Below are 27,135 nucleotides of genomic sequence, written 5' to 3'. Positions count from 1 at the left end.
CAGCCTCTGGAGCCCAACCAGGGCTGCCGGCAGGAAATGTTCCAGAATAAGAATGGCGGTAACTTTTAGAAGAAGCCGCATCCGTAAGGCTTACTGAATCTTTCATTAACTCATTTTGCAAAGCTTGCCAGCCACTCTCGATGGGCTGGATACAGTGCTGGCAAGACTGGGAAATCAGTGTGGGTTGTCTTCGTTGCCACAAGATTCCCCCTTCTTCACCACTGGGGCCACTCCTCTTCCCATAGACACTCTCTGCCCTTCTCTTCACCCTGCATCTCACTAGGAGGCAACTGCAAGGCTGGTGGATGGATCCAGGCAATTGTGCTTAGAATCTCTGTGACTGTAGTTGATGAGATGCAGTTCTTTCTTTCTAGGACTATTAAGAAAAGACGTGTTCCAGGGCGCCTGGGTGGCTCAGTCAGTTGGGTGTCTGACTCTTGATTTTGGCTCAGGTCATGATCTTGCAGTTCGTGGGATGGAGCCCTGTGTCAGGCTCCGCGCTGACAGCATGGAGCCTGCTTGGGATTCTCTCACCCCACTCTCTCTCTGCCCCTCCCCTGCTTGTGCTTACTTTCTTTCCCTCTCAAAATAAATAAATATAAAAAAAAAGAGGAAAAGACACGTTCCTGCCTTTATTTGTGCAGTTACCTGGAATCCCCTTTACGTCTATCTCCATCAACCTATATCCCACACATCCCTCAAGACCCAGATTCTCTGTGGGCTTCGCCTTTGTCACCTTCTCTATGAAGTCTTCCCACTTCTCGTGATTAGAATTGTTCTCTTTGTCTTCTGTGTTCCCCCCGCTCTTTGTGTCTCTGTAACAGTGCTAACAACAGTCTGCCTCGTATTCCAATTATGTGTGTAGTTCTGACTCGCTTATTATGCTGGCAATTCTGAAAGCAGGAGCCTTTCATTGTGACCGACTATATCTCTCACAGAGTCCCTTTGCCATAGTTAAGTGCTTCATGAATGAATATTAGTGGAGTTGAACTTTCAGTGAAAATATTTTGCATGTTGAAAGCGAGTCTCATACATATACAAGACCTTGCTTCTGAGATAACATTTCTCTCTGCACAATTAGATCATGAAATGTAGAGTCTACTCTACAAGAACTAACCACCAGCATCTGTAACATGTGGAGAATCTAATTAAGCTTAAATCAAGCCACGGAGTGAATTTGCCATTCGCAGCTAATATATCTGCTGTTTTTTTTTTTTAAAGGAAGAACAGTGAGTTAATGGTTCAATGTTAATATGAGTTGATTTTATTGATTTTGTGCGGGCAGTTCATTAATTACAAAGACAGGCATTATGATCTTGTGCTCTCGTCCCTGACTTAAAGGCCCGAGTGTGACTCACACAAAAGCTGATGTCAGCAGGACCCTTGATCTCTGGGGATGCTGTAAGTGGTATCATAATGATTATTATTTTTACCACTTCTGATGCCACCTCATGACTGAAATGTTATCTAAAAAATCCAAGTTGCAAAATTCTACATTTGCAACGTAGGCTAAGGTGGACTTTCTGTCACGTTACCTCCATGGAATTTGCAAAAGCAGGTGTGAGCTGAGCTTCATTTGGGAAGAGAGCTCCATTCTTCTCCTGCTCCTTCTTCTTTTCCTTCTCCCTTTTTCTTCTTTTTCTCCTCCTCCCCTCCTTCTCCTTGTCCTCCATTTCCACGACATTCTCCATTGCCAGTTACAGTAGTGAATAGGAATTTTCTTGTCTGTAGATTCAAAGTATGATCCATATACATGTTTTCTTTTCTCAGTCTAGTAAAATGTTCTGATGGATATCGGGCATTGATTAGGACACATGCGGACTCTCCTATTTAGGTTGTATACGAGCCTTTGACGTCAGGGCTTTACGAAAACATGTTCTCTCAGGCAACTGAATTGCTCTGTCCGGAATTGAATCAGGACACCTGAGTGCTGGCCTCAACTCTGCCATGAGCCATCTGTGTATCTTTGGGCCACTTTGACTCTCTGTGCTTTGGGTTCCTCATATTTAAGACAGAGAGCTTTCTATTTTCCCAACTCTGTAACAAGGGCAGGGAGGGCTGTTGTGTCTCAGTATCCAAGGCATTTGGGAAAGCTGGGTATTCACATGCACAATGTGAACTTGTCTACATTTGGGAGCCAGTAAAATGTGGGGAGGGATCACACAAGAAACCTGATGCTGAACAGCTGGATTGCAAAATGAATGTTTTTGAAGCCAGCCACACCATTGTGAGTTTGTCAGAAGCATAGGGGGGCTTTGCCTTCCTTTCTCAGAAGCTCCCCGAAGGAGGGGTTATCTAAAGGCTTTTCCCAAAGCCTGGGTGGGGGCAAAAAGGCTTGGGGTTGGAGGAGGGTGGGTCATTGTAACAGCAACCCCCAGAGCAATCTGTGAAGGCTTTGTTGTCCTACAATAGGGTATCATGGCGTGTCACTGCAATGACTGCTTTTGAGCTTTTGGTTTTTCTTCTTGGGAAGCAATTTCCACCAGCACCTCCAAAATGAATGCTCTGGTGCCTTTTGGGGAAGGGTTGATGTTTGAAGTGTTTACTAAATTATTTTCATGGCCAGTAGTTGGTTGGGGTTTTCGATTTCTTTTTGAGCCAACCTCATTATTTACATTTTCCTTTAAAATCATTCATTTCATCTAAGTTTTCCAACTAATTAGCATATTTATGCAAAGAAGAACTTCTGAATGCACAATCATCGCTCCTTTCTTGTTCCTAAATTTGTGTATTTGTGTTACCTTTCAAAACCTTTGAATGCTAGTTCTTGTTGTTTGCCAAGATTAATTTCCTTTTTGTTCCTACTTTTCTGCGTTTGTGTAAACTTACAAAGCCTCCTTCTTATTTTCTTTGCATTTGGTTGAGACAAAAAGAGCCTTGCTGAATTCTCACTCTACGGTAAGCACTCTACCACAAACCATGGGGACATGCAGAGAGAGGGATAAACTTGCCTGTTACATTCGGGAAACTAGTGCTTGAAAGGGAAGGAGCAGGTGAGCACTCATGAGAATACAGGCAGGTCTTGAAACAAAGTGCTACACCCTAGAGGCCACTAGTGGAGGGGCACCCAAGGATGAGGCTTCCTTAACTCATAAGCAAAACTAAAGTCAGGGTCAGGGCCAGCATCGAACATGAGGGCATGGCAGAGATCTTCAGGGTCAAGGAGGTGCCAGGGGATAAACAATTCAGAGACACACAATGTATCAAAGTTAGGGGCTCCAGGTTTTATCGAGCCAAGGTCCGGGACGTCAGGTTGTGAGCTCCATGGAGTCGTGAACCGTGTCTTAAACATCCTTGTTTCCCCAGTGCCTGAACTGTGCATGAGTTTTGTATTGCTGAGTGGCCAAAAGGACAGGCTTTGGAGTCTGATAGATCTGTGTTCGTTTGGCTTCATCACTTTCCACCTAAGTAATTTACTTATTGTCTCTGGGCCTCAGTTTTCTCATCTGTGAGACAGCGATGACAATAATATTGACCTCTAGGATCTGTTGTGAGGGTAAAATGAGAGGAAAGATTCGGAAGTACTTAGCAGGGTGCCTGTCACAGAATAAACATTCAATTTAGGGGTAGCTCTAGTTGTCATTACATGAGTGTGGAATGAATGGGTGAGGGACAAGTGGGCTGTAGGATGTTGGCCTATTTGATGAGGTCAGGACCCACGGCTGGAAAAAGGCTTATAGGAGCAAACCTGGCAGTCTTCCAAGTCTTCCCTTATCTTGGCATCTCCTGGATGATTGGGAGGCTGACGCAATGGGGATAATCTTGAAGCATCTCTCACTTTGTGTACATCTTGCAATCATCTTGGCTAGGCAGATGAGGACTGAATAGAACCTGGGTTGGGGTGGGTGATGGTATTAATGTGCACATTTCTTTCAAATGTGAAATACTGCTCTCCGCACCCAGCAAGCTGTTATTACTTTGTGAGCACTGTGCTTTTGGAAAGCCATCGCTGGCAGCTTGAATGGGTAGCTTAGAACAATTAGAAGCTTTGAACACTTTCAAGCTAAGGATTGGGATAAGAATGTTTTGACTCTATGGTTTCTCCTGGGATTTCCCTCGTGTGCTGGACTAATTATCAGATGTAATTAGGAAGCTGAGAAGTGAGGAGACTATAGTGAGCAACATACTTTCCCAGGGACCCTCATTTCTTTGCGCAGAAAAGGGTTGGGGAGACTATCTCTCTGTTGTGGAGAAACAGCAATGCATAGGGCACTAGAGGGTGGGAAGGATCCTGGGAACATGGCTTTACCAGCAGAGCCTCAAGCCTATGGGGACTCATTGCTCTTGATTAAATTTTAAGTGGTCAGGACAGTTTTCCCCTTCTTGTTCTTGAGGGAGGAATGGTATTCTGGGTCACTTCCATGTTCTTGGTCCATTTTTAGCAAAAGTCCAATTTTCATGGGTGGAAATCAGTTGAGAACTGGTGCCCTTCTTTCAAAACTCATGAAGTTGACGAGAAGAGCTTCCACATCTTGGTCAGCCATAGAGTCTATCTACTTCAGGCTGTAGACGACCTTTCTCATCTGCCTTGGCTTACACCTTTGGCCCCAGAGTCTGGCTAGGAGCACTCTGTCTTTGAGCCTCTGAGAAAAGGTAACATTTGCAGGGCCATCTGCTTGTCAACCTATTTTTTTAAGTTTCGTTATTTATTTTGAGAGAGAGAGCACCCAAGCAGGGAAGGGGCAGAGAGAAAGAATCCCAAGCATGGGGCTTGAACACACGAACTGTGAAATCATGACCTGAGTCAGAACCAAGAGTCAGACGCTTAACCAACTGGGCCACCCAGCTGCCCCTGCTTGTGAACTTTTATTAAAAGGGATCATGTCCACATGGTCTTGAAGTTATTCTTAATGCAATGGAAACATGAAACATGAAACATGGAAAAGCAATGGCATTTGGTATATCTTTACTCACCAGGGGCTGTGATGCAGACTATGAGCCTGGTGGCTTGAAAAATGGAGATCCCTGAGGGCTAAAGATGATGGCCCAGACCTGAAGCTTTTTTCCCCTGCCAGCATGATATGATGTTTACTGTCACAAGATAATCACATGTCCATCCAATGTCTCTGCTTTCTCCATAGGTAACCTGTCTCCATGATTTCTTTGGTGATGACGATGTGTTTATTGCCTGTGGTCCTGAAAAATTTCGCTATGCTCAGGATGACTTTTCTCTGGATGAAAATGGTACGCACAACCACTGGATATGATTGCTCTCTTATCTTCCCTCCTTCTAACCCTTAGGATTTCCATGGGTTCATATGGACCAGAGAACATCCATGCATGGACCTTCGAGGGCAAATACTGTCAGTCTTTCTCCTGTATATTTGGATACATGAGTCACTAAGTGAAAGGTTGATTAGATGTCCCAGATTCTCAGCCTCCAAACTCAATAAAACTCACTACCTGCCCCAAAAGTGACCAGATTTCTCGAACCACATATTGTGTCACATGGGATGACGGGTGCAATCAGACTCAGACTATGGGAAGGAAAATTTGGAGTCAGAACTTGGATATTATATGTATACTTTTTTTGTAGTCAACATCCTCCAGCTACTTGGCTCATGTTGATGGTTCCATTTTAGAAAGATTTTCCACTGTGTTCTTAGTGTCAAATCTTTCCCCTCTTCCCTCTTTCTGGCTTGCTGCCTCATTCCCCCTGCTCTGTGACTCAAGATTCCAGAGGTTGTTAATCTCAGGAAGGAGGTGAGCATCTGCCCACCTCCCTTTGCTTGAGTCCAAGCTCCATGTGTAAGTTAATGGCGGATTAGCTCATACAGCAACAGGGTTAGGAAATGATCCTGATGGGAAGACACATTCAAAACATATTTCCCAATAATGAGGGGTGAGAAAAACAAACCCGGTTGTATTGTAGACTTTACAAACAGCTCAAGTGACAAGGACCCTGAAAGAGGTGGCATTTCTGCTGTGTTCACTTTGAGAAGAGACAAATGACCATAAAATAGCTAAACAAACCCCGGGCCATATGCAACTTCCTATACCTTCTGCATCTCCAGCTCTGGACAGTGATCACTAAAGTCCATCAACCAAAACAAGACGTAGAACAAACAAAAATGAGCTTTCTGCTTAACTCAATTTCCAAAAAACCACTCAGTTTGTCAGAAAAGATCCCTTAATTTTTTCTGGGTAATTGATAGATCTTTAAGTAGGAAGTGACCAGAGAGTGTCCAAAGAAAAGACTGCCTTCTACCTAGCTGTGTGGTTCCACTTTGACCATCACAGCACAAGGTTGGAAAATCCATAGCGGAAAGAGCACTAGACTGGGACTTAGGAGACTTGGTTGCTAGCCCTCGCTCTGCTCGTTTCTTGCTTTGTGGTCCTAAGCAAGAGGCTTATATTCTTTGCGGTCTCGTCAGCAATGTGAGTATGATAATTCTCTTAACGCATTAGCACAATCCGTGCCCAGAATTACCACAGTAGGGCTGCTGAGTGATCTGCATGGAAAAAGTGCCCCACACGTGTCGGACTGAGGTTGAGGCAAGTAGCAGAAACATTTGGCAGACTCCCCGATACACCCAAGAGCTTTCTGTAAGCTCTGAGTGACAGTCACTGCTGGCTCCTTTATATTCATTAAGCCGGCATAGGGTTTTATGATAACGTGCATTGAAAATAAAAAACGGGTGCCTGGGTGGCTCAGTCGGTTGAGCGTCTGACTTCGGCTCAGGTCACGATCTCACGGTTCATGAATTCGAGTCCCCGTATCGGGCTCGCTGCTTGTCAGTGCGGAGCCTGCTTTGGATCCTCTGTCTCCCTTTCTCTCTGCCCCTCCCCTGCTCATGCTCTTTCTCTTAAAAATGAATAAATATTTTTTTTTTAAAAAAGAAAGAGTTCTATAAATGCAAGATAGTGGTGGTGGCGGTGGTAGTTAGGAGTGCTTATTTATAAAATGGCATGACATCCCTAATATGCCTATTATAATACATGGCATGCAATGAACAATAAATGGTAGCTCCTCCTTTCTCCTTTAGATTACTCACGAATGTTTCATCTCTGTGGCTGCAGCCTCTCGGCTGTCAATCTCTTCTCCAAGGAAATTAATTAATTAGGTCAACAGGTGCTCTTCTGCGTTGTCCACAAATGATTGAGTTGACTATTTAATAACCTGCCCAACCTGCTCTTCAACTCCTTCCCTTGTTTCCATAATCCAGGGATTTAAACACCTGGCTTAGCCCAGATGACTTTTGAAAGTTTCTCCCATGCCCCCCTCCCCAGAGCCATCATTCCCACAGATGGTGAGGACCACCCCGTAGTCCTGAGCCATTGGGTACTTTGGCCTGTGGTGGTTACTCCAGTTTCCAGAAGTTGGTAATATGCTGAGCCCCGTTCCTCCCCTGGCTTTACTGAGCTGTGTCTTTTTTTTTTTTTTTTTTTACCAGAATGCCGAGTCATGAAGGGAAACCCATCGGCCACAGCTGGCCCAAAGGCCTCTCCAACCCCTCAGAAGAGTTCAGCTAAGAGCCCTGGCCCCATGCGCCGGAGCAAGTCTCCAGCTGACTCAGGTAACGACCAAGACGGTGAGTGCTCTTCTCCTAACTGTGCATGCTGACTTCATTTACAGAGGCCAATACCCTCTGCATGCAGGGCAACGCGTTCCCCGTGAATACCGCTGAGTCTCCATGATACCAATTCTATGATCTCCATGATACCTGCTCAGAGACGAAACCGTCAGGCTTGTTTGGACTCATGGAGACACAGCTAAACCCCGGTTCTACTCAGATGGACGTAGACCAGAAACCTGTAATGCTTATTGTCGTGTTTGTCCTCATAGTCACCATCTTCGACATCACCCAGCAAAAGCACAGTCAATGAAATAAACCAGTCACACGCCAATCTGAAACAGAAAAGCAAAATCGAAAACAAATGTGTCAAACACTTGCCACCCCGAAGTGTCAACATAGTTGAGGCACTTGAGCTTCCAATTTGACTTTGAGCTTTTTAGAAGTCAACACATAAAGAGAAACAAGATAATTCGCATCATTCTCACAAGAGAAAAAATATGTAGGCCAGGGTCTGAAAGGAAACACAGAGATTTGTCACACAGGATTTTAATTAGTGGATAGTGAGTGATCTAAAAAATGTGGTGTATGAATCACTGCCAAGTCATGAACTATTTATCAGTCTGAGACAAGCTTAGAAGCTTGTGCCAAATGCAAATTATGCCACTAAGCAAACATTTGCTTCAGCTGACTCTTTTTTTCATAGCATAATTTTATTGATAAAGGCGGCAGTGTGTCCTTTGAAGTTCTGGTGCAAGATCTTGCCCCCGCCGCCTGAGTGACACTGATCTGAAAAGGCAAAGGGCCCCAGAAGTTCAAGTTGAGAAGCTGAGTGGAGTCATGCACAGACAATTTGAGTTCTTTGTGGTAAAGGCAATTGTATGGCCCAGAAGACTTCTATTTGTTCTCCCAAGGCTCAGTGTTCACCACGAGAATTCTTCCAGCCTGGGAACTTTGGGGCAGAGAGCACAAACACTATCTTTGCTTCCAATTGGGGCAACTCAAGCAGCCTCTTGGCGTGGAAATGCTTGTGGCCTAGAAAAACAGCCTGTCCTTCTGGCCTCACACTGCCAGGAGCATGCACATCACCGGCCATATTTTTATTCTCAGGCAGAAAGAACTGAACTGGAAGAAGCAGCACAAGCTTTTCATGCTTTCATGACCCTGCACACCCTACTTCCTTGCCCCTGGAATGCCATCCCTCTACCCTACCACTCTTCTTTGCTTGGAAACTTCTATTCATCCTTCAACACCTCAAATAGAAATAGTTTCATTCCCTGCACTATCATAGCATGTCATTCATGTATCTGGGGGTAATATTCACCATGCTGTGCTGTAAAGTCTGTATTTACCTGTCTACTTCTCCAACTAAATATTGGGCCCCTCAGGGGTCAGATGTTGTGTTCATCTTGTATCCTCAGCGCTGGGTCCTAGTAGATGCTCAACTAATGTTTGTGAATGAACAGATATGTAAAAGTACCTATTTCACCCAGCACGGTGCTAGAGATGTAGTTAATATCTAGGTAATATTTGCTAAAGGAGTAAAAAATGCAAGTGTTTGCTGATGTTTTGGTGAAGCGTACAAAACAGCACATGCCCCTATCTAAACAAATTCACATTGCTCACACTACAAAGACTGATGTTTTAACATTCAGATTAAGAATGAAATTATAGAGAGGTGCCCAGGTGGCTCAGTTGGTTGAGCGTCCAACTTGGGCTCAGGTCACAATCTCACAGCTGGTGAGTTCGAGCCCCGCGTCGGGCTCTGTGCTGACAGCTCGGAGCCTGGAGCCTGCTTCGGATTCTGTGTCTCCCTCTCTGTCTGCCCCTCCCCCACTCACATTCTGTCTCTGTCTCTCTCTCTCTCTCTCTCTCTCAAAAATAAAACATTAAAAAATTTTTTGAAAAGAATGAAATTGTAGGAATAATACTTGGCAATCAAAAGGAATGAAATCTTGCTGTTTGCAACAACGTCGATGGAACTAGAGTGTATTATGCTAAGTGAATGGATAAGTCAGTCAGAGAAAGACAAATCATATGACTTTACTCATATGGAATTTAAGATATAAAACAGATGGACATAAGGGAAGGGAAGCAAAAATAATATAAAAACAGAGAGGGAGACAAACTAGAAGAGAGTCTTAAATACACAGAACAAACTGAGGGTTGCTGGAGGGGTGTTGGGTGGGGGATGGGCTAAATGGGCAAGGAGCATTAAGGAGGGCACTTGTTGTGATGAGCACTAGGTGTTATATGTAAGTGATGAATCACTAAATTTTATTCCTGAAATCATCATTACACTATATGTTAAATAACTTGGATTTAAATTTTTTTTTAACTTAAAAATTTTAAATTTTCAAAAAAAGAATGAAATTGTACAAATTCTAGGCAGGGTCTTGCAAAAAAAATGGACTTTAAATGCTTGATCAAGATTCATAAAGTCTGGCAATAACTGCCTACCAATCATTTTTCAGAAATATCACTGATCATTTCTGGGATTTCTTTTTTTTTATTTTTAGAGAGAATATGCATGTGTGCGTGTGTATGAGTTGGGGGGAGGGGCATAGGGAGAGAAAGAGCTGGGAGCCTGATGTGGAGCTCAATCCCACAACCTTAGATCATGGCCTGAGCTGAAATCAAGAGTCAAATGCTTGACCAGTGAGCCACCCGGCACCCCCTTTTCTTGGATTTCTTTTTTTTTTTAATGTTTATTCATTTTTGAGAGAGAGAGAGAGAGAGACAGCACGAGCTGGGGAGGGGCAGAGAGAGAGGGAGACACAGAATTTGAAGCAGGCTCCAGGCTCCGAGCTGTCAACACAGAGCCTGATGTGGGGCTCGAACTCACGAACCACAAGATCATGACGTGAGCCAAAGTTGGACGCTTAACCGACCGAGCCACCCAGGCACCCCTCTTGGATTTCTAATGTGTACTACTCATTTCGTACTGCAAAACAAATTACCCCAAAACGTAGCCACTCAAAACAACAAATATTTATTATTTTATAGTTTCTGTGGGTTAGGAATTTTGGAGTAGCTTAGCCTGTGTGGTTTTGTCTGGCTCAGGATCCCCCATACAGTTGAGGTCAAAGTGTTGGTGTGGTGTTGGTGAAGTCATCTGAAGGTTCACCTGGGACTGTAGGCTCCACTTCCAAGATGGCCGTTGGCAGGATCTTCTCCCAGACAGTGATTCAAGAAAGTGAACAAGGAAGAAGATGCAGTGCCTTTTGTGGTCTAGTGTCTGAAGCCACAGACCGTCACTTCTGTTTTAGTCAACTCATTAGCAGCAGTCACTAACTCCAGCCCACCTTCAAGGAAAGAAGGGTCAATCTTCACCTCTTGAGTAGGGGGTGGACCTAGTTTTAGACGGCCAAGAATTGGTGAACCTATTTTTAAGCCACCACTAACCTCTTACTTAAAAATGCTGAGGCGGCAGTAGCTTGAGATAAATGGATTCTCTGTGAGCTGTATCCAGTTGGGTCATCCACCCCATGTGAACCGAACCATCTGTGAGTAAACATGGCTTAAACATGATTGCCAACATGCTACCTACAGAATTTCCCTTCTAGAAACTATGCATCTCACTGACTCTAAGATATTAGAAATGGAGAAGGAATACGTTAGGATTTAATGAATATTTGTCTAATTAAAAGGAATATAATAGATCCCAACCTAGGCAAAGGCAGACAAGATCTGCCTTTGCTCCTTCACAGCACCTTTGCTAGAGAGAAGGAATGAAGATATATTCACACACACAGGATAAAAAAGAGAAACCAATTCGAGGCAGGGAAAGTGGACTTTGCTTGGCAGATATCAGAATTATACACAGCCCTTGCTCCCTATTAGCAAAAACAAAAACAAAAAAACAAAACACCTAAAGTGGTGTTCTCAGGAGAGAGAATTTAAATCTTTATTTCAGGTAATTCATGAACATCAATGAAGCCAAATGCTGGCCTGGCCAGCCTTAATGGCAATTTCCAGAACGTCTGAGCTCAACACAGATGACGTGTCTAGATCTTTCACATGATTTCAGCCCCAAAGCATAAAAGGATCCATGTAACATGACCTTGTCTATTCCATGGCAGTTTAGAGCCATGTCCAGGGCATCCACTCTGTGAACATTTCACAGGGACAAAGCTGATCTCAGGCAAAACAGTACTTTAGGTATGGTTTGGATTTGACATACCCATTTTCCCCTTCCCACCTCCACGTCACTCAGGACCATGCCAGGCTGGCAAGTGGAGGGGGATAGGATATGGAAAAGGAGAGGGAAGCATCTCTGTAGGAAGGCCCAGTGACACCACTTCCCAGTTTTGTGACGTGGCACAAGTTTCTTACCTTGTCTAAGACCTGGTTTCCATTTTGGTTAAGATAGAATTTACACATCTGGAGATAAAGATCATTTTCCAATATTATTGGTTGTTTCCAATTTATAGAGTTGTACAGTAGCTTCCACAGAATAAGGATCGTGTAACCAAAAGGATGAGCTATAGACCATGCATAGTTTTGCATCAGCACATGTCAAGGTTTTTCCAAGTTCTTAGCAAGGGACATAGGTAGGTTAATACCCATTTCACCAAAGAACAGTGGTGTTGAGTGGGGCTGAAATTCTTTGTTCTTTTCTAGGACATGGCAGTGCCACCATGTTTCCATCCTGTGTTCGTCTGTCTTGGATCTGGGACTTGTGGGAGGGATTCACATTTTTTTTTCATTCAACCTGAGAAACTCAAGGTTGTAGAAGATAGGCCATTTCCAGGGAATTTTAACTACCTTCCTTTGAAGGCAAACGACAGCCAAAAATGTTCCTCTGCAGCAGGGACTCAAACCAAATGAAACATTGGCTCAGTTCGGGTTCAGTTAAAGGAATGTTTTGATGTTCTAGTTCATTAGAAAATATATAGGTTTGATTCTGGTTTGAACATGTTTGCTAGATTTTCAAATACTTTTTTAAGAAGAACAGAGCAATGGAGTTGGGAGAAAGCAAATATTTATTTAAAGTTATAAAATAAAACAAATCTTTCAGAGGAGGGTAATAGTGAAAGAATAAAAGAAATAAGTCAAATAGGCCTTCATATATATACTATATATATATGTAGTATATATATACTATATATAATAGTATAGTATATAGTATATTAGTATATATAGTATATATACTAATATACTATCATAGTATATTAGTACATAGTATATATACTAATATACTATCTATAGTAGTATAGTGTGTATATATATATATATGGACATCTATTTGACCTATTTCTCTTATTCTTTCACATATATAGTATATATGTATATATATGTATAATGTATATATACATATATGTATAATATATATTACATATGCAATACATATGTAATATACATATTATACACATACATATAATACATATACATATTATATGTAATTGCATATGTAACATATATTACATACATACATAGTATATATATGTGTAATATATATACATATATATATATATAGTGTGTATATATATATATATATATATATATATTTGGTCCAATTCATGGTTCAGTTGGCTTGAGGTTTAGGAAATTGATGCGATTTGGTCTGTAATTTGTGTCATAATTTGATTCCTCAGTCCTTGTCTCTTTTCTGTTCTTCCCATGAGTAAATCAAAATCTGTATACTTTATTCCCTTTGAGTTCAGTCCCCACTCCTGCCAATGTTGAGTGTGCCCCAAATGGAATGTCTGTTTTTAAACCCTAAACGCAAGTTAAGGAAGGATTCGGTCGTCTACATAATAATGCTATAAGGAGCTCTCATTCTTACTGGGCAGAGCTGATGGACTCGTAGAATCCAAGTCCCATTAGCCATGTCTGTCTTTAAAGTAGGACAAGGAACTGTGGTAAAGCAGAGAAGAATCTGAGCCCAGAGGTCTCCTCTGGGATGTTTGAAGAAAGCTTGTGTAGTGCCCCCATTTTGATTAACCCAGGACTTGCCATTTTGATGGGCAAAGGGAAGCCTGGCCTCAGAACTGCAGGAAGACCTTTCTAGTGTGTCGCTGGCTGTTTCCATTTCAGCCATTAATGTGTTAATTTTTCCTTTTCTGCAACTACCCCCAATTGAATTGAATTGAATTAAAAGGACAAAGTAGCTAGTTGCTGGGAAGGAGTCTTTTCTTTTTCTTTCTTCTTTTTTTTTTTCCTTAAGGAGCCTCCAAGGAAGCTAATTACCCACCCTGGTAGGCTGAGAGAATTGTAATGTGATAATTAGTTTGGTGTTCTTCAGTAGTAAGTCATTGTTGTAGCAACCCAATGTTCCCCACCCTCCTTCCTCCCAACCTATGTGTACCTATTCCTGAAAATCAACTCTTCCCTGTTCCCAACCCCCTTAAAAAGAATGGATTCTGCACCAAAATATACAGACTTTGTAAGGGGAGGTCAAGGTACACAAAACAGCGGTGCAGTGGGTGTGTGGGTTCATGGGAGAATTGTATCCAGAAGTATTTCTCTTCCTAACTGAACAGGCTGCTTTGAGTTGCCTGAGGAGGGACCTAGCTATTCTGCCCTTCCCGAATGTGATCATCTAGACCAGCTCTGGCTAATAGAAATATAATGGGAGCCTTGTACATAATTTTAAATTTTCTGACAGCCACAGTTAAAAAGGTCAAAGAAACAGAAGAAATCTGTTTTGATAATATATTTTAATCTACTCGATGCATCCAAAATATTATCATTTCAACATGTAATCAATGCAAACAAATTCCAATGAGATCTTTTCCATTCTTCGAAGTCGGGCTGTGTCTTACAGCCCATCTTAATTGTGGCTCCCCACACTTCAAATGCTCAAAGGCAAATGTGACTAGTGGTTACTGTACTAGACAGCACAATAACTTTCCTCTCTTAGAGAGGTTCAAGATAACGATCTTCTACATAAATTAAAGCTCTGCACTTTGCAAAATACTTCCAAATTCATCACCTCAGTTGTCACTCACAATAGCACCGCGAATTAGGTTGGGAAAGGAAAATCATCCAATTTGTTTTTTTCCTTTTAGATGGGGGAAACTAAGATATAAAGAGGCTCAGTATCTTGTGGTCTTCTCAATGTCATGCAACTATTTACTACCCAAGAGCCAGAGCCCAGCTGTCCTGACTTCCAGGCAGACAATCCCTGCACTGTCTTTGAGGCAAGGTGTGGGAGCTCCAGAGTGGTAAATAGAAAGGTCTCTGTTGTATGCTCCTTGCTTGTCTGCTTCCTTCCACCTTCCCTCACCTGGAGGCAGGGGAATGGAGTGACATGTGTGTCGTTCTCTTTGTGCTACCTAGAGCACAGCTATGAGGAATTGGGCACCTCTGTTTCCAGGGCCCGGTCCTAGACATTCCATTAGCTCCCCTGCTGTCACTCCAAGGGGAAGGGGTGCTCTGGGAAAAGAAAAACACCCCTTGGCCCTCCCCCATTCTGATTCTTTCTAAAACCACAGCTTGTGTTGAGTTTCACTGGAGGGACTGCCCCATATCTAAGGTAACATTTGCATTGGCGTTGGAGAACCACCTGAGAAATTGTTGGCACGGGCCATAAATTGGGGACCACTGAGCACTCGGCAGGGCTTGGGATGTGGTGGTGTTGACCTGCCTCCCTGTAATAGGAGTCTTACACACACCTGCTGCAGTCTGGGACTTGCGTTTAAATGCAATTGACTCTCCAGAGTTTGGATGGAGTACCTAATAGAGCTGGGTACTGTGCGGAAAAGGAAGAAGATGAACTCCCAATCATTAAGAAGCTTATGATTTATTGGGGGACCCAGTATACATACGTGTTTAACAAAACATTTATTTGCAAATACTTATATAGTTCTTATGTACCAAGCAACTGTGCTAACCACTCTGCACATATTAACCAATTTAATCTTTATAATAACCTCATGAGGTAGGCACTGTTGCCCCCGATGAAAGCTAGAGCATATGAAAGCTAAGTGACCTGCCCAAGACCACACAGCTCCTAGGTGTTAGAACTGAGGTTTGAATCCAGGAAGTCTGGCTTCGCAGTCCACAATTTAACCATGGCTCCGTGGTGTTAACTATGAGTTAACAGTAATGGTTTGTTTCAATGCCAAGTGAATGGGAGATATAGGCAGTAAGTGCTAAGGGAAGCCTTCTGGGAAAAACTGGGGCTTGAAGGAGGGTTATATTTCAATTGATAAGGACATGGATTATTTCTCTTTTTTTATTGTAAAGAGAGAAAGATATAGAGAGCACAAGTGGGGGAGAGGGGCAGGGGGAGAGAGACAGACTCTCCAGAGACACGGGGCTTAATCCCATGACCCTGGGATCATGAACTTCAGCTGAAATCAAGAGTCAGATGCTCCACTGAAAAAGCCACCCAAGTGCCCCAGAAATGGATTATTTCTGACAGAGGGGGGAAGCATGAACAAACGAGTACGGATGGTGATGAATATAGCATATGAGGGTCCAGGGAAGCAGCTGTTAAATCTACATCTCCGGCCCCAACTTTCCTTCTGGATGTTAATCCCATGAATGCCTACCAGGCGATCCTACTTAAATGTACCAAATATGATGTGCCTAACGACCAAAAACATTCCCACCCCCAACTCCCTGTCTGGCAATAGAATATCTTCTATTCTGTTCCCTGGGTCCAATGCCTTGGTTTTATCTTTGATTCTTCTACTCTTGAATCCTTCAAGTCGGCCATACGCTGCTGTTGTTGAACCTTTGAAACATCTTCACATTACTCACACAGAAGTCCCTTCCATTTCGTCATCATGTGATGCCAGAATTACTCAACAGACTCCTAAGTAGCATCCCTCTTTCAAATCTCTGTCCCCTTTTGCATCTGGGGTGGTGCCACCATATTTCTCATCCTAAAACACATTTCCATTGTGTCACCCCCTACCGCAGAACCTTCAGTGGTTCCACATTGCATTCATTGACCACCCCCATGGTAATGGCTGAGAAGGTAAAAGAGAGAGGGGCAGAGAGCCAAGGGCTATGTTTTTGGAAGTACAGCAAGAAACGAAAAAGCAATAGGCTTTACTCGGGAAAGCTTCAATCCTCTAACGCCTGACCTGCTAGCCAAAGAAAGTCCTCAGCCCGTTGAGATTGATAAGTCATCCCTCGTAGAAGTGGGATTTCCTAACTCGGTGCCTATACATTGCATAGTTACTCATGTCCTTCCATTTCTAGTAGTGGCAATAGTAATATTAAGAGAAGAAGAGGTAATTATGAAGCCCTTTCTACATGCTAAGCACTTAGCTAAGCGTTTTATGTATAGTCTGTCATGTAACCCTCAAAACAACAATTGAGATGTGCATTATTATCGTTCAATGTTGCAGATGGGGTAACTAAGACCTACAGAGGTTAGGTTACATGCCAGGTCACACATCCAGGCTAAGCCAGGATTTGGAACCTTGACTGGTTCCAAAGTGTGTGCTCTTTCCACAACTTAAGAGCCCTGTAGTTGTTGTTTTTTTTTTTTCTAGTTTCTACCGCATTAAACCAGTAGCGAACTCTGACAATAAGCTTGCTCTGCTAGAAATATGTTCTCCGCAGAACCACCTTCAACAGCAAGGAAATGTTGTCAGCATTATCAAGTCTGAGAAAACAATCCTGGCACTTCCATCCGTCTTCTTAAAGATGTCTTCTTCTTGAGGGGAACTGATCCGTGTCAAAATATTGCAGGCATGGGTGCACATGTTTGTTTTGCAACCGGGAAAATTCCTATTTCTCTTTTTATTTAGAACATTCCAAACTGCATGCTGCCCAAGACTCTGTAGGAAATAGATTTAAAATTCAAGTTCCAACTCCTGAAGTTCCGGTATCTCACAACCTAGGATTGAATTTGGCATGGGAACCAGCGCTGTGATCAAATCAGTGAAGAACTGCTCCTGCTTCCCTAATGGATGGGTCTAGGGAGAGGGACACAAGCTTTTCCACTGATGAGAAACAATTAGCCAAACCATCCAGACACCCATCCCAAGGGCTCTTCGGAATGAATGTGTGAAAACCACAGGCTCTATGTCTTGGCCTTGTTCTGAAGTAAGCTGAAACCACCTTGGTTCTACTTGGATGGCCTACCAGAAAAACTCCCTGTATATGTAGGGAGCAAACAGGGGGTGTATTTGAACTGGAATGCAAGAACACTTAGAGCATCTCAATACAAGAAAAAATGAGGGAGTGGCTGAATTGTGTATTGAGATCTCCCTCTGCAAGGCATTCGGGAATTAGGCATATGATGTGCTCACCTTAAGGCAATTTTGAAGTGAATCTGTAAGTAAATCCCTGAGGCCATATCCATTGAGGAGAAGTAATTTATACTCTTGAAGCAAGTCCTACTCTCTCTGAACCTCTATATTCTTATGATTAAAAGGAGACCATTAATTCCTGGCCATCATTGCTTGAGGTTATCAGGAGAATCATGTGAATTCATATATGGTAAAATGCTTTGAAAACATTTGTAGAAATACAACTGCAAGTTTTTCATTTTTAAAGTTTTTTTAATGTTTCTTTATTTTTGAGAGAGAGAGAGAGAGAGCGAGCAGGGGAGGGGCAGAGAGATAGGGAGACAGAATCCCAAGCAGGCTCTGCGCAGAGCCTGACGTGGGGCTCGAACACACGAACTGTGAGATCATGACCTGAGCCTAAATCAAGAATTGGATGCTTAACCGACACCACCCAGGCCCCCCTACAACTGCAACTATTAAGGTGGATCTCAAATTATTGTCATGGCTTTTTTAAGATGGGTTTGTTTGGGTTTTTTTTTAGTGAGCAATATTTCAAAATAGACATTCAACCAAAACCAATAGGCTTGCTTTTGAGTTGAGCTCAAGCATTGTGATTCGAATGGGAGGAAAAGCCAGAGCTAAGTGAATGAGCATTATCAGTTTGGTCTCCTGTCAAAGTTTGGGTAAAAAGCAGATGCCAAGCTGGCTCTTTTCTTTCTGTGCCTTTCTGGCCATCCAAACTTGAACCCATAAAGTATAATGACATGTCTAACTCGCTGCCCAAACAGTTCTATAATTGCCACACCTGGGGCTACTTACACCCACCTTCCACGCAGCTGCATCCCAGTTTCCAAGGACCAGTCCAGCCTCCAGGCAAGGAAATCCATAGTCTAGGAGCTCAGCATCACCTCTGCTTGGCTGGTGACCATACTCTGTCCTTGGCTGCCCATGCCAGAAATTGGACCCTCTCCTTGTTCTTTCGAAACTAACTCAACCCACCTTGTTCCCCACTCCTGGGAACCCCTTTCCCCCCCATACATTTAAATTCCTATAAAGAGGTAAGTCAACCTAGTTACCTGAACAGCCATCTGTTGTTTGGATTTGTCCTGCTCCATTCTGACCCAGGCAAAGATTTGAAGATGAGCACTGGGGCCAGGGCAGGCATCGATGATTCAGAGAAGCTAATGAGATAAGACTGAATGCCGAGCCAAGCTCCGCCATTGTGCTGCATAGCCGAGGGACACCAGCTGAGGGGAGTAATAGACACAGATACCGTCTTCCCAGAGAGCTCTGTGGCCTGAAGGTAGTTACATGCCAGTCTCTTTGGCGAATAAAAGGAAGTGCTTGCTAAATAGCTTCTAATCTCAACTAGATAAGTGGAATAAAAGTCCAGAAGACTTTTTCTAAGCTCCGGTGTCTGCTTCTACCTTGTCCTAGTCATCTCTCTTTTGTCTACAGCAACTTTTCTCCCCCCCTTCCTTCCTGAGTCAGAAAGTTGTCATGGGGAGGAGTTCCAGAAGCAATTCATTTATAAAAGGAAGAGTGACGTAGCAAACACTGAAAGCACACTGAAACACACATAGGCTTTGGGATCAGAGAGACCTGTGTTCAAATCCTGACTTTGCTATCCCTAACTGGAGCAAGATTCTCTTTCCCCATTGGAAATGAGAATACAACTAAAAGTGGGGTGGTTTTTTTGGGGGGGGGTTGGGAGTGCACGCAGAGTGCCTGGCCTATCGGATACTTAAAACGCACTAATTATTATCTTGGTGTTTGTTGATAAGATGGCCTAGGAGACTACAAAGTTGTGATGTACCTTGTTGTAGAGGGAAAAAAACGGATATATACAATGATAAGAAAGGAATGAAAGAATTCGGACTATGGGGAAATAAAAGGCGACAACAGTGAGACAACGCTGTGGTTCCGAGGAGGGACATGCGAAAGAGAGACGACTAAAAGGGGGAACAGTCTCCCCCAGTGCATCCCCAAATTGCAGCTGAGAAGTAGAAGCTCAGAGACAAGAGCTAAAGGCATTTAGTAAAGAAAAATAAGGGGCGGTGAGGGATGTCAACCAAGTTATTTCCAGCCACTCACTGTCACAATGAACTGTCATGGCCTTCTGTGTGGATTCGCCAAAGCCAGTGCACAGTTCATCAGGCCCTGTTTGCGTTTTTCCCTGCTCCTTCTTTTAGCTGACCAGAATCCATATCAAATGGCACCCTCCCAGATTCCCCCCCCCCCAGAACCCATAGAAGAAATGCACATATGAATGTATTTTTATCTAGTCTGTAAATGCAGGAGCTCCTTCAGCTTGTGAGGAATTGACATTTGCTTGTGCGTGTCTATGTTCTTTCATTTCTCTGTGTCCGTCTTTGGTTTCTTTTTTTTTTTTTTCCATCAGGAAGTCTGGGAAAGTGCATTTTTTCAACAATGCAGTGAGTGGCAGTTAAAGTATTAAGAAACTGATTTTCAAAACGCCTGTCGAATGTGGATGACACAATAAAGGTTAAGATTGACTAGCTGGGGAGTGGCAGAGAATAAACACAGACACACACAGGGAATAGAGAGAGAGGTATTGATAAAATATGTATTTATGCACTACCCCTAAACTTCTTAAGTGAGAGAGTTTCAGAGGATATTGACAAAAGTACTAGAAGTTGCACAAGAACCTGTATGTGCAGGTCTGTGGCCAATGAATGGGTAGAAACTGCCTCACAAGCAGACATGCTTGTGGTTCACGATGTTCTACATTTTGGCAAGACTGGTAGGCTCATCCTCAGCTAGAGAAGAGTGTAGGTGGACAGAGACAGTTTGCACATTGGGAGTGTAGTAACCACCGCTGTGTCCCATGACTGACACATGCCGGGGAACTACCATCTGTTGTCGCCAAGGGAGGCATCAATCATGTGGAACAAAATGCCAGAACTTACCTGGGGATGCCTACATCTGTTAGCCTCCGCCGCTGAGGGCAGGGATCTTGGGGAAGACGCGCATTACATCAGCTCAGACTGATCTGCCAGATTGTTCTCTATCTTGAATACTACGGGGTGCGATTTAAAAAGCCTGCTAGGAAGGACCTGCTAGGTCCTTCAGGCACTGAAAGTGTGCTGTAACTCCTTCCTTTTCCTCTAATGGATTACTTGGCCCCACTGTGGCTCCGCACACTCTGGCCTTTTCCACAGTGCCTCCCTTATTCACTAGAAAGCTTAGTACCTTGGCCAAGCCTAGCTCTCACAGTCTGTGCTGGCCAGCACAAGTCACATTCTTCTTGGGGTTGCTTACAAGGTGGCTTGACTGTCTTCTAGGTCTCTGTCTTCCACGTTGTCCCTTCTCTCCCTCCCCCCCCCCCCCCGCCCTTAAGTCATGGTCACCTCTCACCTGGACTATTGCATTGTCTTCTAACCAATTCCTTTGCTTCTACCCTTACCCCAGCCCACCCCAACCCCCCCCCCGCCCCCCAGCCCAGCTTTCCTACAATAGCTAGAGTAATAGTTTTAAAATGCAAATTTGATAGTATCACTCTCAGATTTCTTTCACAAATCAACCCCAAACAAAAGGCCCCCACAGTCTGGCCTTTATGCCATCTCTGGTTTCATCTCTTGGAACTCACCGCTGGCACCCTGTGCTTGAGCCATTTTGAGCTATTTGCCCTCTTCAAAGGTACGGTATTCTTGTACACCTCCATGTCCTTGCCCCTCCTGGTACAATCCTAAAGTCTAGAATACTCATTCTGCCCTCTAGCTCCAATTCATCTTTTTGTAAGGGCTTTGAGATACAATTCACATACGAACTTGCTCATTTAGAATGTACAGCTCAAGGCATTTTAGGTCAGCCACAAAATTGTGCAACCGTCTCCACTATTTATGCCAGAGTATCTTTACCCCTCTAAAATAAACTCTGCACCTGTTAGTGGACACTCTTCATTTCCCCCCAGCTACCCACTTGACCTTGGTCAGCCTCTGGCAACCATTGCTCTACTACTTTCGGTCTCTATAGATTTGTCTCCAGTTATTCCAGAGTCATCCTTCAAGATTTTTCTCAGGTGTTGCCTCCTCCTCTGTGCCTCCCAGTCCCCTGATTTCAAAGCCTCTCCTCACCTCTAAGAATTATCCCTGCATGGCTCTGCCATAGGACTTAGCCCACCGTATTCTTGCCTGCTTCACCACGGGACGTGACTTCTCATCTCTGAAACCCCCATGTCTAATACTTGGCCTGGTTTAGAGAAAGCACCTCGTAACTACTGGCTAAATGAATGAATGACTTCCAGGAAGCCCTAACAGGGACAGAGGCCTCTCAGTGAGTGGGTGAGAGATGCATTCACTAGGATACAGGTCAAGCCAGACAGCGGATGCCTACACGCCCATTCTTCAGCTTACTTGCTCTTGGATAAACTCAGCAACCACCCCACTGATGTCTCTTCCATCTCTACAGTTGATACTCAGGTTCCAGAACCTAGGGAAACGTGACCATAAGTGAAGAAGCGAAAGTATATCCTCAGGAAATATTCGTGATACAACAGTTTAAGCTTTCCGATGTGTGTGGGACGAACAGCAACGCCCTCAGGCTATTCTCCTGCTTCACGTGTTCAATTCTCTCTCTTCCTCCCTCCCGCCTTCTCTTCCTTCTTCTCTTCCTTCTCGTTTCTCTCCTCCTCCTTCTCTCTCTCCCTGCCCCCACAGACCTTTGGGATATTTTTAAAATATCCCTTTATTTCTAAAGTACATTTCAGAATATCTCTGATTAACAATATGGGTCCTTAGATTTAAGAAACAACTCTAGCATGAGATGTCTAAACATGAGTCCACTCGAAAGCTGTTTAATTGTTCCATCCCATGCACCATATTTTTTTTTTACATGATGGTATATTTAAAAAGCTCATTAGCAAAGGGGATATACAACATTTGCCAACACGATGGAGCATCAAGATGTTACATACTAAACCATCTCATTTTTCAGCATTGTGTCGGCCTAGAGAGAAATGGGGGTGCACCCTGACTCTGGCCATCACTGTCTGTTTTCCTCTGTCTCTGTGCCTTTCTCCCGATTTCAAACGTCTTCATTATTTTCTTCTAATATCTGACTCTGTCTTCCCCGTGTCCCCTCTCCTCCACTCCTGATCTCTTTCTCTCCTTCTTTTTTTGATTCCCTCCTCTGCCCATTTGCTGTCCAAGTGTTTCTTTACGTCTCACGCTGTTTTCTTCTTCCACTTTCTTTTCCGTTCTTCTTCCTGAGTAAGCTCCCTTTGTCTTTGTTTCTTTCTGTTCTTTTCAGCCAGGATGCGGCCGCCGGGAAGAGAGAGTGGGGTGGCAGGGAGGTGAGAACAAAAAGAGACAGTGGGGAGAGATTGGCTATCTGCCACATCATCTGCTTTGTGCCTCACTTTTTTTCTCACTTGTAACCTTGAAACGAAATCCTATGTTCCCAGACTACCTCCCAGAGATGGTGTTAGGGTCAAACTTGGGAATGAATATGAGAAAGGTTTGAAAAGAACCAGAGCCCTGTAATTGGAAGCGCTCAGGGGAAAGAGTGGGAGGATTATGGCCCTGCACTGCTCCAGGATCTAATTAACTGAGGATTGCAGTTCTGGCCTTTCTGAGGAATGTGTTTCTTTTCACCTTTGTTCCGCTCATCAAATCACTTGGTTGTCTGTGTACCTTGCTTGAATGTTCTTCGTGTCTTCGGAGGGGAAGGATAACTGGTTCTTTTGTATGCTGTTGATTCTTATCCCTTCCTTTTCTCTTGCCTTGGGCTAGCAAACGGGACCTCCAGCAGCCAGCTCTCCACCCCCAAGTCTAAACAGTCACCCATCTCCACGCCCACCAGTCCTGGCAGCCTCCGGAAGCACAAGGTATTATGTCTCTTATACCTTACTAAACCCCTTTGCACTCGGACTTCTTTGAATGGCTGGGTGAGGGTTTGCTCCGCCATCCAACTTCAACAGTGCACCAAGGCCAGAATTTCCCTTCATCTGGTCCTCGAGCTTGAAGACCTGGGAATCCCAGCAGGGGCCAAGCTTCTGGTCACTTTTATTTATCCCTCCCACATACCCACCTCTCCCCCCCCCCCCCCCCACCAAACACGTTTATCTACTCCCATTGACACTTAACCAAAAGAGGTAACAAAGGTCCCAAACATCCATTAGTACTTAATGGTATCACCAAATGATGGCTCAGAGGATGAGCTGGGCTCTTTTCGCTCCAATTCAGAGGCATAGCAAAGAGGGCATTGAGGGCAACATATGTCCCCAGGCACCAGTCCGTGGAAGTGAAAGACAGCATCAAAGAAAGTTAGCACTGAGTTACTCCCTTTAGATTTGCTGGACGTCAAAATATGAACAGACCCTAGTTTTGCTGTGTATTCTTCACTCCCAGGCAGATTCTGGTACAGCGTAGGAAGAGAGGGCACATACATGCCGCATTGACCCTGGGCACCATTTACACATCTAAGTCACTCAAAGTAAATATGCCACTAAAAGCATAGAACTTTGTAAACTCTCTAGCCCTACTTTCCAAGCAGATTCCCACCCAGAAGTCTCTTCTGTATAGAAAATCTGAAGAGGTCACTGCCTTGAACCTCATCTCTGAGGCAATGTGAACATGGTTTCTGCTCTGATGACCCCACTGTGGAGCAGCTTCCTCTAGGATTCTTTTGACTTCTTCCTGCTCAGAAGACTTGGGTTGAGATGGTAAAAGGCGAAAAGCCACCGATGTGGCCAACTCCATCATGGAACCATAGATGTTCAGAGCTGAAAGAGATTTTAGATGGAGATACATGAGTTTCCTTTGATTCTCCCAACAAGCTTGTGAGGTTGGCATTTTGCAGGGGAGGAAATTAAGAGCCAGGAGGGTTAAGCTACTAGGGTGACACAGCTACGTAGTGTCACACGTAAGACTGGCACCCAGGTTACCAGCAGTATGCTGGAGCCAGTTCATGCTAGCTCACGAGAGGCGATGGTGAACATTGCTTCCCCAGCTCTGTGCTCAACGACATCCTGTTGGTAACCAGAACTCAGTGGTGGTGGGAGTATTTGCACTATGGAAATCAGCAAGCACTGCCAATCAAGGCCATTGTTTCCACACCCCCCCCCCCACGCCACCACCCCGAAAATCAGTTGTTAAACATTTAACAGCACACCGCTGCCTGACATTCATTTTCATTTTCTTCTCTCTCCACTAGGGCTTTAATTTCCTGGTTAATCTGACCATTACCTGTCCTGTCATTCCTAGTTCCTGTTCCGTTCCTTTAATGACCCCTTTAACTCTCTGGTATTGACCCCGACCAGAACCTTCTAATTGTCCTGCTTAGCTATTTTGTTTCCCCAAAAGAGGGTCTGCTGAACTGTCCGTGTAGCTAATGTTACGGGGAGGTTGTGGCTTGGATAAAAGCTCCTCTTGCCGTCAGCTTTCAGTAATTGTGAGCAGCTCCTATGCTACCCTGCTTCTTTTTTTTTTTAATTTTTTTAATGTTTATTTATTTTTTGAGACAGAGAGAGACAGAGCATGAATGGGGGAGGGTTAGAGAGGGAGACACAGAATCTGAAACAGGCTCCAGGCTCTGAGCTGTCAGCACAGAGCCTGACGCGGGGTTCGAACCCACGGACCGTGAGATCATGACCTGAGCCGAAGTCGGACGCTTAACCGACTGAGCCACCCAGGCGCCCCAATGCTACCCTGTTTCTTACTGTAGCTTTGCCCTATGCGTTTCTGCCCTTACTGTCCTTCCAAGAAGTGTGACCTGTCCCAGCACCTTTCATCAGTACCTTCCCAAAGGGAAGGGGCCGCTTGCACATTTATTTGACGTGCTCAGTTCATTTGTGCTGAGGTGGAGTGCTGGCCTTGTTAAACAATTTCTCCTGGTTGGGTCTGCAGGCTGGTTGTGGGGGTGTTTTGTTTTGACTCAATTCTCCAAATGAATTTAACCACTGAGGGACTAGAACAAACTGTAGGAGGGCAGCACGGTCAGAGCCTCACTGTTTTCTTCACTGTGGGATTTTTTAGTGCCTCCTCTTATTTTTAAAAGTATTCTTTGTTTTTTTTCTGACAGTGACGCAGACAACCATTAAGTAATAAATTATAGAATTTTCTAGAGCCAGCTTTTGGATTTTGGTGAACTTTTCAGAAACATTTGGATTTTGGTGAGCCTCGTACTAATTTTTTAACACACACACACACACACATATACATACACACTTTACCATTTTTTTTAACCACTTGATATTAAGTTGCAGACATCATACCCTTTTATCCCTACATACTTCAGTGTGTATTTCCTAACAATGAGGACATTTTCATTCATAACAACAGCACAGTTATCAAAATCAGGAACTTGGCACTGGTGAAACACTATTATATCCCTGCAGCGCATATTCAAACTTCATCAGTTGTCCCAAGGACATTCTTTTCCTGGTCCAAGATCCAATCCGGGATCCCACATCGCCTTCAGTTGGTATGTCCCTTCTCAGTCTTCTTTAATCTTGAAAAGTGATCGAGTCTTTCTTTTTGACAGCGTGTTGTAGAAATGGAGAGTACAGGCCAGTTCTTTGGTAGCATGTCCTCTGATTTAGGTGTGCCCGATGTTTCCTTGTGAGCAAGTCCATATTACGCATTGGGAGCAGAACTGACACGGAAGTGATGTTGCGTGTCTCTTATTGGTTCATCCTGTAAGGAGGCAATAGCCTCATGCTTACACCACCAATGATGGAGGGTGAACTGGTGTTTCTGAATAAGCTACAGAGTATCTTGTGACCTTGGCTCAAGACCCCTGGGTCTCAGGCCTCAGCTTCTTGCTCCTCCTTTTACACAGCTACCTGAGCCTCAGCACTGTCAAGGTCCTTGGGCAGTAGGCCTAAGCAGTTCTCATCTGAACATCCATCCAAGTGGACCTGAAAGGTGTGAGTCATGGTGGAGACAGGAAGCAGGTGGCTGAGGCCATGACTTTCCTCCTGCACAATTGGAAACAAACTTGAAGTCCCAGCATCCCTTTGGTAACTTTTGATGGCTGTGGCAGGGCCCTAAGCTGTAATCAGCCTCTTGGCTTCCCCTCTTAAGCAGCTCATGGAGAATCCTCTTTAATGCAGCTGTGATGGGGTTAGCCAAAGTCCGCATACTCAACTGCTGCAATATGGACACAAAGTAAATCCTTGGATAGTTAATGAGAACAACATTTTGCACTTCTATACTGCTTCATCCTTTTGCTAGTCATTTTCCCATTTGCCCTGATGATAACACTGTGGGAGAAATGGGGCAAGTGGCGTTTCCACTTTACAAATGAGAAAACTCGGGTGCCGAGGTTAAAGACAACCCCAGTGTGATTCAACACGTTGGAGAAGGTAGCACATTAAAGATGTTCAAAAAGCCTAGACGTAGAGTGAAACTCTTTTGTTTATTTAAAAAAATTTTTTTTTCCACATTAGTGATTTGCACCCA

At 43.9% G+C, this 27,135-nt stretch overlaps 1 protein-coding gene across 3 annotated transcripts in view; it reads left to right on the top strand.

The window, feature by feature from the left end:
* The window catches only part of DCX (doublecortin), a 111,457-nt gene that overhangs the window by 73,782 nt on the left and 10,540 nt on the right, over positions 1-27,135 (top strand). For 2 of the 3 annotated variants that reach the window (XM_058712751.1, XM_058712752.1), the window contains exons 4-6: positions 5,082-5,184; positions 7,395-7,532; positions 23,464-23,558. In XM_058712751.1, the coding sequence (XP_058568734.1) occupies positions 5,082-5,184; positions 7,395-7,532; positions 23,464-23,558 (336 nt within the window). The remainder of the gene's footprint in view (positions 1-5,081; positions 5,185-7,394; positions 7,533-23,463; positions 23,559-27,135) is intronic. The other variant, XM_058712753.1, reaches the window with a different exon arrangement.

The sequence above is a fragment of the Neofelis nebulosa genome, chromosome X (assembly GCF_028018385.1).
Source record: "Neofelis nebulosa isolate mNeoNeb1 chromosome X, mNeoNeb1.pri, whole genome shotgun sequence".
Taxonomy (NCBI): Eukaryota; Metazoa; Chordata; class Mammalia; order Carnivora; family Felidae; genus Neofelis; species Neofelis nebulosa.
The sequence above is the reverse complement of the archived record's forward strand: the minus strand, read 5'-3'. Positions and strand labels throughout refer to the sequence as shown.